Source organism: Podarcis vaucheri, assembly GCF_965113315.1.
Source record: "Podarcis vaucheri genome assembly, chromosome: 16".
NCBI lineage: Eukaryota > Metazoa > Chordata > Lepidosauria > Squamata > Lacertidae > Podarcis > Podarcis vaucheri.
In genome coordinates, this window is record NC_138754.1 from 42288681 (window position 1) to 42300897 (window position 12217).

The 12217-nt window shown below is 45.7% G+C and overlaps 1 protein-coding gene across 15 annotated transcripts in view; it reads right to left on the bottom strand.

Annotated features, from left to right (window-relative positions):
• Positions 1 to 12217, bottom strand: part of CLIP1 (CAP-Gly domain containing linker protein 1) — a 111917-nt gene that overhangs the window by 82621 nt on the left and 17079 nt on the right. For 14 of the 15 annotated variants that reach the window (XM_082203767.1, XM_082203762.1, XM_082203757.1 and 11 more), the window contains exons 2-3: positions 3432 to 3624; positions 2443 to 3017 (exon numbers count right to left, since the gene is read on the bottom strand). In XM_082203767.1, coding sequence (XP_082059893.1) covers positions 2443 to 3017; positions 3432 to 3525 — 669 coding nt within the window. In that variant the 5' untranslated portion in view covers positions 3526 to 3624. Of the gene's footprint in view, positions 1 to 2442; positions 3018 to 3431; positions 3625 to 10147; positions 10304 to 12217 lie in introns of those variants that run through there. The other variant, XM_082203764.1, reaches the window with a different exon arrangement.

Consider the following 12217-nt stretch of genomic DNA (forward strand, 5'->3'; position numbering starts at 1 on the left):
GGAGATGAAACAGTTGCTCGGGTGGGGAAGGAGCTCAAATAATAAAGCTAACCAGCAAACTTATCTATCAAAGCACTGAAAACTATTTTCTTACTGAAAACTAATAAAGAAATCATGTTATCTCAAAAAATTAAACAAAGTATCCTATTCTAAATAATGTAGCGATTTAACTGCAAATTAAAATGATCAGATTTACACCACTGGTTAAGATATCTATGTAGTAGTATCAGTGGGAAACTGGATTTAAGGCTGCAATCCTACACACTTTTACCTGGTAGCAGATAATCCTATTGACTTTTATGGGGCTTACTTCTGAGCAGATATGTATAGGATCACTTTCAATGATTAAACTGGATTTTTTCTTGCTCAGGTTATACATGTGTTAAAATTCAGACATTAAAATTCTCATTTCAAACCCACTTACTTCCATTCTAAAATATGGTGCCATCGCAAGAGCCTATATAAACAAAAGCCATAATTCTAGACAGGATGGATCCTTACTGCTTTTGACAGGCCAAGGCCATGATGAGAATGATAACCAAAATGATTCCCAAATGACGGGCCCTGAAAGGCTTTCCAGATTGCTCTTCCCATTGACAGCCCAGTCAAAGCATCTACTTGTATCTAACAGGTCTCAGATTAAGTTGTGCCTTTTGGGGAGAAACTGCCAGGTCTGCAGAGCTGTGACAAGCAGGCAAACAGAGTCACTTAACTTGTCTAAGAAAGTAACAAGAAGTACTGTAGACAGACTTCATGTAATGTTCCTGCTGTCAGTGTGTGCAAGGTAAATGAGCTTCTTCCTTGAAGTGGGCAAGCCCAACAGCATTTATGTTGCCTTGAGAAAGAACGTCATTCAGACTTGCAGCAGCAGGTCCTGGGCTGGTCTTCCCCAGCAACTGCCAACACCAATTGGCCTTAACTGCCCACAAGCGTGAACAGCAAACGCAGCTGGAGAATGTCTGGGTCACAGGATATTGAATGAGAGCAGGGGGGAACCCAGGAGAAGACCCAGGAGAAGGACTTTGCTCTGACAAGTTTCTGAACTAGCGGGTTACACGCCATAGACTTATGGTCCTTCTCCCTTTGGTTTCATTCTAGGGACTTCTATGGTTTGATTAAATCCCTGCAATTTAGCCACAGAATCATCTGAACCCGACTTCTTAGCTACAAGATGTGAAATGCTGGGGAGGCACGAGATTGCAATTCTCAAACTGTGCTGCTGTAAATAAGTTGTTTCAACTATCAAAAGGTCCCTGTGAGCCCAAAGGGTTGTATCCAATGCTTAGACCTACGCAAAGCAGTTTCACTGATGTTAATGGACCTGTTAGTCATCTCCATTAATTTCAACTGATCTACTCTGAGCAGGAGAGACAACAGATACAACCCAAAGATTTTTGCCCAATGCAGAGGCTGCCTGCTGCATGATCCTACTTCCTTCCAACCAGCCTCTGCTGGACAGGCAGGTGGTCCTGCCATATCTGCATTTGGTAAGCCTGGATCATGCAGTCTCTCCTGACAAAGAGATGCTGCTTAATTAAAAGCCAATGCAATTCTGGGCTGCATCAATAGGAGTATAGCATCTAGATCAAGGGAAGTAATAGTGCCACTGTATTCTGCTCTGGTCAGACCACACCTGGAGTACTGTGTCCAGTTCTGGGCACCACAATTCAAGAAGGACACTGACAAACTGGAACGTGTCCAGAGGAGGGCAACCAAAATGGTCCAAGGCCTGGAAACGATGCCTTATGAGGAACGGCTAAGGGAGCTGGGCATGTTTAGCCTGGAGAAGAGGAGGTTAAGGGGTGATATGATAGCCATGTTCAAATATATAAAAGGATGTCACATAGAGGAGGGAGAAAGGTTGTTTTCTGCTGCTCCGGAGAAGCGGACACGGAGCAATGGATCCAAACTACAAGAAAGAAGATTCCACCTAAACATTAGGAAGAACTTCCTGACAGTAAGAGCTGTTCAACAGTGGAATTTGCTGCCAAGGAGTGTGGTGGAGTCTCCTACTTTGGAGGTCTTTAAGCAGAGGCTTGACAGCCATATGTCAGGAGGGCTCTGAAGGTGTTTCCTGCTTGGCAGGGGGTTGGACTCGATGGCCCTTGTGGCCTCTTCCAACTCTATGATTCTATGATTCTAATTGCCTGCCCTTTGTGGAGGCTGCCTACTTATCCCACCCACTTCTAAAAGGCCACAGATGGCTGTTTCATTTATATATGAGAAAAATCTTCCATAAATTAAAAGATCTTCACGTGAGTCCTAAACAACAGAGCTGGCCCCTGGCAATCCACTCTGGGTAGGGAACACAGCAATTCACCTGCAGCCTCCGCCACCCAGAAGTCTCTCCCCGCAGCAGCCACCTGCCTCAGCTCTTGAAGGCCTTGAATAGGCAGGTTGACATGGAGGCACAGTTTGTTAGTGGAAATAAAACAAACTTACCAAAACTCTGTCCCCCATTTTGAGTTCTCTTTCTCCTTTCTTCAGAGAGCCAGCTTCAGAAAGGTTTGATATGGATTCGCTTGCCGTTTTGGAAAGATTGGTAATTTGAGAAGTGGGGAGTTCCTTAGCAGTAGGAGGCGATGTCTTGTGGGGAATACCTGTGGGGGGCAGGTGCGCTGCTGCAGAAGGTGAAGACACGAGGCTAGCAGCTGACACAGAGGTTGGCGAAGTTGCCCGGGAAGCAGAAGAGGCCTGTGTACCATTGGCTTCATCCTCAGTCACTACTTTCCGTGTTAGCTTAGAGGGTCTCGTAAAAATTCCCCTTAGAGGCTCGCACTGGAAATAGCGAACTCCAGCCACAGAGCCATCGTTCTTGCCAATGGGTTCGTCCAAAACAATCCCTGCCCACTGTCCAGGAGCAAATTGTGTTTCTCCCAGGAATTGGATAAAACCAGGCTTATTCCCATTGACCCAAACACGCTCCCCGATTCTGAAGTCATCCACGAACTCATCCTGTGCTTCTGAAGTGGGTGCAGTTGGCGTCTTCTCACAGGCTGCTGTCTTTTCTGACGGGGCTGGAACCAAACACAGCAGAGAGAGTCAGACATATTTATTCTGAAGCTATGTATGTCTGCTTTTGTATCCACACTTCAGTCACATCACCTAATCAGAGTTTGTAGTCCCGTCAGACCAATAAGGACCAGGTTATATAGTCAGGTCAGTATAATGTTAGCTGGAGGTCAACCCCCCACCTCCCTGTGAAATGAGAGGATATCATGTCCCAAAGGCTTGGAGGGGAGCTGGGAGAACGAACACACACGCACACACAACCAAACATCCAACTGACTCCTGTTTTTGCAAAACATCTTCAGAAATTCATCCCACTACATAGCAGCTATTAAAAATAAGCATGCATCAGAAATGTGCACCATTACATTTTTATCAGAAAATGTTAAAAAAGGAAAAGCCACACCCCTCATCTTCCTTACCAGGAGCAGCTGATGCAGCTATTTTCAGTAATGTGCCTCCAGGCTTGCTGATTTTGGTGGGGGCCTTAAGCCCACTCGGTTTTAACATACTCATCTTCTCGTCAGCGCCTGATCCCCTCTTGTCTGCAGTAACTATCTTTTCCCAAACATGGATGCAATATGGGTGTCTATGCCGTTTGCCTCCAAGTTAAACCTGTGTATATTAGAGAAACAAAAAATTAAAGATAAAATGTACCTTTTGCTCTTAAAGGACTTGTAAAGAAACTTCTGGGCACAAAGCCCACAAGCCTCAGCAAGAATAAAGGAACATTTGCAGGGCAAGGTTGGCCATTGCCACATTGGAAGCCTATTTCATATTAAAAACAAGTTGATTTTTTTGAAACTTAATTTCCACATTTCATCTAAAGGTTGCTGGGGGGGGGGGGGAGAGAACAGAGCCCTTTATGACATTACTAACATTACCATAGAAAATATTCAGCTATTTGAGATGTTCAGACAATTCTAAGTATTTATAAAGTGCTGTGACGTTGCAGAGCAAAACACACCAGCAAGCAAAGGGGAGTCAAAGAGTGGAGGGTGGGGTGGGGTGGGGTGGGGAGGGAGGTGGCACATGCGGCCTGTAGAGGAGTCAAAGCTTTTAGAGAGCTGAACAACAGCAAGAACAAAACTCATAATGCGTTGCTCAGCAGAGCATTATCCCTTGGCAGCTAATGAAGAGACTCCCACCTCTTCTCTACGGGAATTCCTGGCTGAAGATCACAAGACATTCTACAGGCCCCCGTGCAGCCCCCCAGCACAAAGGAGTCTCCTCCTCCTTCCCAGTTTCTAGGAAAAGTGAATGGCTTTGATTTAGAGGCCCACTAAGGCTTTACAGTAGGAAACAAGTGGCAATATTATTTTTCCTAAATCAATTTTAATCAAGCATTCCTCACTACGTGTTGAGGACTGGCTTCCTTTAACTGCAACAAGGCGGCAGCGGATTGTTTCTTTTCAAAACTTACAACACACTGGTGATCTAAATGTATCTTTGGCTGTTTGTCAACACACAACTTACACCAAAAGGTCCTTGAGAGAGGCATCATTTGTGTGCTGGTGGTTACAGGTGGTGGAGGTGAGAAGAATTAAATCACCTACAAGGAGCACTTAGCGGAGGCAGAGAAGTTTTGAAATGGTTTCGAAGAAGCAACTTGGGTGCTCAGCTGTTTTCTCAGAACTTGACATACAGGTTATGGAATGCAGGTCCTGGTCTACAGCGTACACAGAGTGTCCTGGCAGCAGCACAAGTCTCTGAGCTTGCAGCATTTTTAGGTCATCCTCTAGGACTGCTAGCAATACTCTGGCCTGGCCTGGCATGGAAATGTATTGTAAGAGGACAGAATGCTCCTCTGGAGGAACAGAAGTAAACTCTGCACACGTCTTCCACTCCTCTTGCCCCCAGATGGGTTTCAAACTTTTGTTTGAATATTTATTGGGAAACAAAAACAGGCAGCTTCTTTTACCATTTTGTGCAATGTTCAGGGACTTGCTGCTGTTTAGCACAAAATCTGGATCAGAGCCTCCCAAACCGCCCTGGGGCTTTTCCCCTCCTCTCTCTGCACCCTTATTTCCCATTATATCTGTCTGCATGACCCTCACTCCGTCAACTCTGGGGCCTTCAGCTGCCCTTTTCTCTTAAGATGACCCTGTTCTTCTTTGCTGTCCTCCATAGCAATATGCCCACCGCCAAAAGCTAACTGTAAAGTGCTACCTCTCTTATCATTTATTTTATTTAAAACGTTTAGTTCCTGCCTTTCCATTAAAATGCCTGAGGCAGCTTACGATAGGAGTTAAAATAAGAAATTCAGAAGGTAAGAGATCAGGAGACAGCACATTAAAAACTAAAAAACCAGACCGCTTTAGCCACCCGTGGCTTGGCTGCGAGCAAGCCAGGCTAGCCATCCTGACCAGGCGCAATTCGGGGGGCGGCAAAGGGGGGGGCTGTGGGCTCACCTTGAGGAGGCTTGCCTGGTGCCCAACCTCTTTATTCCCCAAGGCATTTTGTATTTTGAAAGATTGGAAATGAAGTTTTTAACTTTGCTACTTTACTTGTGTGTTGCATTGATTGTTATTTGGTACTTTTGGCAGGTTTACTGTATTTTTTTGCTTTAAGTATGCTGTTAAATCATCCTGAGATAAATTATAATGGAATTTATATACCAAAAATAAATATGTTAGCAGAGTTTGAAGGACAGGCCTCCCCGCCCCCACCCTGCTTTGTGCTTTGCCTTAGTACTGGATTGTACGCTCTTTGAGGCAGGGACCCATCTTCTTTTGCTTATGTTATTCTGTGAAGTGACACATATACTGAGAAAGCCCTATACAAAATAATATAAAAGTCAGGACTTGGGTGTGCATGGATGACCTGGTGATGAGCAGGGGGGCAGGAGATGCTTATGGTGGCGCCAGAGTTCCACAAGTGCCTCCTACCCCACCACCACAAGAAGTGAGGAAAAGTAGCAGCAGCCAGGACCCCAGCTTTGGTGGGGCGGTTGGGGGAGAGAGAGGGGCAACTTCCTATTTCACCTACAGTGGCAAAATGGACTGTGCTGCCCTTGCCTCTGACCATAGTTTGTTCTTGGTTTATGAACGCTGGCTTGCTAGGGAGCTACAAACCAGGGTGCTGGATCTGGCCATCACAGGTAGGTAGCCTAGTTTCAATGGCAGCTCTCTGGTCCATTTCTTCCCCTCACACCAGGGGAGGAGCACAGCGGGCGCACTCCAGCAGCAAGCACCAGCACATTGCCCATTAAGCTCCAACAATCCTCCAGCCCTGGCTTGCCCTGCTGCAAGAAGGCACTCAAGGGGTGAGTTGTGAGATCGGCCACTTGTTAATAGAGTGCATGGAGTGACAAGGGGAAATGGATGAAAAGGGCCTTCAAAAGCATAAGAGAATTTATAGATGGTTCCCAAGGACAGATTCTCCATGTGGAAGGAAGGGGAAGCACTTCTGTTCCCTGGTATTTCACAGGCCCTTAAAAGCCACAATTCATTTAGTCTAATGCCAGCGGTGTAAATCCCTTGAGCTAAAACACCCCCTGAAACCCTTCAAATGATAATTCCAGCAGATTGACCACAGGAAGTGGTTATGGGGGGAGGAGAATAACTGGCATGCAGAGCATTAACAGTTCATCTGCTAGGCAAATCAACAAGAGAATAAATCATAGCCCAGTCACAAGGAAAGGGGAGGAACTTAAGCAGCAATTGATTTCCATTGATGCTTATATGGCTATCAAGGAAATTACAGGGCTAAAATGAAACCTTATATTCAGAATCTCAGGTTTTCCCCTCAAATTCCCTTTAGAGGGTCCAAACTTTAGATGTTCTGCATGGTAACCCGCATTCTACGGCATTATTTTAATTGAATGTCAGTGTTCAGGATAAATGCCCCTCGCTATCTCATTAATTCTAAGAGCACAGCAGCAATCCTATGGAGTCAGGCCAAAGGTCTCTCTAGGCCATCTGACAATCAGCAGCCAGCACCAGATACAACCAAAAAGCAGCTGTCTCCATACACTTTCCTTGCAGCTTTGAGAAATCCAAAGTTCAGGGACATGTTGAACAAACCCAGTTATCCTTGTTTAAGCATAACAGAATCAAAGGTCTGGAGAGGATCCAAATACCATCCAACCCTAGACATAAATCTCTATGCACTGTCCCATTTCTCATGACCCTTCCTTGCAGCCCTTTTACACATCAGCTCACATCCTCAGTATTATTTAATATTAAAAGGAGCAAAGGTTAACATAAGCTCCAAGACCAGGGACTGATTAATACATTTATATCCCACCTTTCACTTCCATGAGCCCAAGGAGGTGTGCATGGCTCTCCTGCTTCCTGTCCTCACAGCTGCCCAGTAGGACAGGTTAGTCTGGAAGAGACAATAACTGGCCCAAGATTCAAACTTGAGCCTCTCATGTCCTAGTCCATGGGTAGGCAAACTAAGGCCCGGGGGCCGGATCCAGCCCAATCGCCTTCTCAATCCGGCCCACGGACAGTCCGGGAATCAGCGTGTTTTTACATGAGTAGAATGTGTCCTTTTATTTAAAATGCATCTCTGGGTTATTTGTGGGGCAGAGGAATTCATTCATCCCCCCCCCAAAAAAAGAATATAGTCTGGCCCCCCACAAGGTCTGAGGGACCGGCCCCCTGCTGAAAAAGTTTGCTGGCCCCTACCTAGTCCAATATTCTAACCACTACAACACACTGCCTGCAAAGATTACCTTACTATACCATCCAAAACAAGCAAGAGAATCAAAGCCATTTTGCCAAAAGCTTTGCTTTTGCATCATTTAGCCAAACTGCCTATTTGCTTTTCTGTTTTCTTTCCATATGTTTCCCTTCTCTCCCTTACCATCTCACATTCCCTAAGCTGCTAGTTTTCTTACAGGCAATAAGCCTGCTTTTTTGTTTAAACATAAGGCAACATTTAGAAATGCCACCCCGTCCTGGCGGTCCGGAATGATGGCAGTCTAAGGCGAGCTTCGCCAAGTGACCTTGCTGAACATATACATCAGCGCAGCAAGCAAAACGGCAACAAAATCTTTCAGCAGGCTGCCTGGTGTAGGGGTTAGGCTGTTGTTGTTCTTTAATAAATCTGTATACCAACCTACACCCATAGGTCTCAGGATGGTTCACAACATAAAAGTATAATATAAAAAAACACAAAATACATAACAAAAGTAAGAACAAAGACAACCCAGTAACTCCCCTTCCACAACACCTTTAAAAGGGCATGGGATGTCAATCAGCCAAAGGCCTGGCTGATGAAGAACCTTTTCACCTGGTGCCTGAAGGTATGTAATGAAGGCGCTGCCTGAACCTGCATGGGGAGAGCATTCCCGGGGAGCCACTGCAGAGAAGGCCTGTTCTCATGCTGCCACCCTCCAGACCTTTCATGTGGGAGCGCACAAAGAAGGGCTTCATAGGATGATCTCAGGGTCTGGGTAGGTTCATCTGGAGAGAGGTATTGTGGTCCTGAGCCATTTAAGGCTTTATAGCTCAAAACCAGCACTTTGAATTGGGCCCAGAAACTAATTGGTAGCCAATGCAGTCAGGCCAGGATCAATGTAAGATGCTCAAGCCATCTTGCGCCAGTGAGCAACCTGGCGACTGAATTCTGCATTAGCTGAAGTTCCCAAACCATCTTGAGAGGCAGCCCTACATATAACACATTGCAGTAATCTAACCTAGAGATCACCAGAGAATAAGATAACAGCAGTCAGGCCAGGCTTCCTCAACCTCGGCCCTCCAGATGTTTTTGGCCTACAACTCCCATGATCCCTAGCTAGCAGGACCAGGGGTCAGGGATGATGGGAATTGTAGTCACAAAACATCTGGAGGGCTGAGGTTGAGGAAGCCAGAGTTAGGCTATTCCTGTCCAGATAAGGGTGCAGATGGCTACGAGCTGAAGTCACTTTCATTAGCTTTTTCAACTTCACAGAATTATAGAATTATGCATCTCAGTTTTGCTTGTCAAACCCACAAGAACATAATGCACCAAATGGATCACTGAAAACAGTTTGATTCAGGTACCTTGAACACTTATGTTGAACATGATACCTGGGGTCAGAGGAAGTAATGCTGCTGTTCAGATTCAGCTGATTTCTTTGTGATGATAAGAAGCGGGTGGTTTGTTTTTTGGAATGTCTCATCTCCTTGGCCTTGGAACAGATTTCCTTCCATGCCAGCACAGTACTAGGGATTTTCCCACTCACCAATTTTCCCTTCACCCACTCTTTCTTCATTCAAATGCTAGTATTGAATGATAACTAGTCCAGGAGCTAAATCAACTCCGTGTATTGTCTTCTCAAAGGAGTCATCAACTCCATAAACTGTAGGATAGCTCAACATCTCCTAGGCAATTAGGAAAAAGAATTGCATGAAGCTCATTTAAACAATGCATTGAGAGTAAAACTGATTTAATACGAAAAAGAGGGATTAAAAAGGTGGAAAAAATGTGAAATACACTTTCACAAATGCATGTTAGGTCACCTAACATGTCTGAAAGAAGACAGGAACACCCATAAAAACTGCAGCTATACAAGCCAGCTTTGACTCCGCTTAGAAAATAATGCAGCTTCCTAAATTGAGGGAGCAGCCTCAGAGTCCCACAAGTCTGTCAAGTCCAAGGTATCAAATGCCCACCAGGTGCTCTTTTGGGGGGAAAGGGGTCCACTCCCCATTGCGGTTCTCACACTATTCTCAGAACGCAGGCAGGTCATATTCTGCTTCCCCACCCCTTCGTACGCCAGGCACAAGAGGCACATGAAACAGGCCGTCCCCAGATCTTAACTGCTTGGTGGGCTTGTACATTAATATGTGAGCATCTAATTTTTGTCAGTCTTAATACAGTAAGGTTGGCAGTCAAAAGCAACGCTGAGTGGAAGCAAACTATTGGGAAATTAAATTTTAAGCCCAGCAACATATTACATGCACAGGAAAATATAAGACAGATGGAACTTCTCTGATACAGAAAGCAGTAGAGAGTCCAGGGTGTCAAAAGAGCAGAAGTGGAATTATTGCAGCAGGTCATATTCAGCTAAAAAGTTGCAACCTTTAAGGATTTCTGCCACAAGGCGATGTTTTGTGGAAGTAACAGTTGAACCATATGCAGAGATATGAAATAACAAAAAGTCTATTTAAAGCCTGAAGTTCTGGTCATTCTATAAGTTACCTACCCAAACTGAGATATGGTTGCTTTATTTCTGTTATTCACAACACTAATATCTAAGACAGCTTCCAGGGGATCAAATCCTTGAGTGGCTTGGGAAAGCTTCAAGTGCTGCAGCCTGAAATTCCCTCAGCTTGTGCCCTTTAATTAGCAGCACCAGAGTGCACAGTTAAGTCCATGAGGGGGTGGGCTCTCTCCTCACTCCTGCCTTTTGTATTATGACTTCATTGTCTCTGACCTCATAGCCAAGCATTCAGGAATGTCTGCAGGAACATGCCTTGGAATGCCACTGCTGGTCAGGCTCAGTAGAGACAAGAGGGGGAATGTTTCTCCAGCTTCTGCCATTCCAGGGAAAGGAAGGGAAAGCTCCTCAATGCTAGCCTTGTTATTGCTTTCTTTAGAAGAACAGGGGCTATAATTCCCAATGTATTACTTACATATTCATAGAATCATAGACTTGTAGAGTTGGAAGGGACCCCAGGGTCATCCAGCCTGACGCCCCTGCAATGCAGAAATCTCAAACAGATCATACATGGCAGGTGGCTATCCAACCTCTGCTTAAAAACGTCCAAGGATGGAGAGTCCACAACATCCCAAAGGAGACCGTCCCAAGGGATTCCATTAGAATCTCCTTTCTTGTAACTTGAATCCAATGGTTTGGGTCCTAGCCTCCAGAGCAGGAGAAAACAGCTGAGGTGGTCCCTCCCCTACCTTCCCAGGGGCAACTTGAAACCTGCGTGCCCTAAGGGAAGGCAGAAGATAGGAAGCCCAGGTGAGTTTGTGTCATCAGCTCCTGAAGATCATCAGCTGGCCAGAGAGGACTCTGTTGTTCTACATAAGTATTTTTAAAGTGTATTATGTCTTGAGTGCTTGACAGAAAGGCAGTATTAATGAAAGCTAGTCTGGGGCTTGTTGACTAAAAAGCAGGATATAAATGTTTAAAATAAATAAACGGTTATACAATATTGTTGTGTATGGTTATAACACAGGAAAATATTTTTCCTGACAGAGGGAAACAAGTCAAAACAACAAACCTACTGCACTTCTACTAGAACTTCTGCCATAATGATGTCGATATATTTGCTCTTGCCTGTCGTCACACAGTAGTTCACGTGAGTGTGAACTACAGCGTGAAAAGTGGTGGCTGCAGCAGTCTGCTGGCTCTTTCCCTGCCAGCCTCAGGGGCCCTGTCCCTGGGATCCAGATCCACAGGCTGGCCAGTGCCTCTATTGGCTACCTTCTTCCCCCTCAGCCAACCTAGGGATCCACTGCCACCACCAATTAGCATGAGGAGTTGGCAAGGGCAGAAAGAGGAGCCGCATGGAGAGGAGGAGGCCTCCAAAAGTGGTGGCCAGTTGGCCTCAGAATCCACAGGAGTGGCATAAAGAGGTAGAAAGAGGAAGGATGAAGACGTTCCAATGGGTGGAGTGGGGAGGGTGAGGGGAGGGAACAGGGAGGGGTCAGTGAGCCCAAGGAGGTACGCACCTGTAGACAATGACAACTGAATGACTGACAGAAGCGTGAGCACAGTGGACCAACACCAGCTGATGACAAGGCTCCCCAAATCTCTTTTCTGATGAGAGCAGCTTTTGCATCTCATTTGGAAACCAAGGACCCAGATTCTGGAGGAAGAATGGGGAGGCACACAATGCCAGATGCTTGAAGTCCAGTGTGAAGTTTCCACAGTCTGTGTTGATTTGGGGAGCCGTGTCATCAGCTGGTGTTGGTCCACTGTGGTTCATTAAGTCCAGGGTCAACGCAGCCATCTACCAGGAGATTTTGGAGCACTTCATGCTTCCTTCCGCAGACGAGCTTTATGGGGATGCTAACTTCATTTTCCAGCAGGCCTTTGGCACCTGCCCACACTGCCAAAAGTACCAAAACCTGGTTCAATGCCCATGGGATTACTGCTCTTGATTGGCCAACAAACTCGCCTGACCTGAACCCCATAGAGAATCTATGGGGCATTGCCAAGAGAAAGATGAGAGACATGAGACCGAGCAATGCAGAAGAGCTGAAGGCTGCTATTGAAGCTTCCTGGTCTTCCATAACACCTCAGCAGTGCCACAGGCTGATA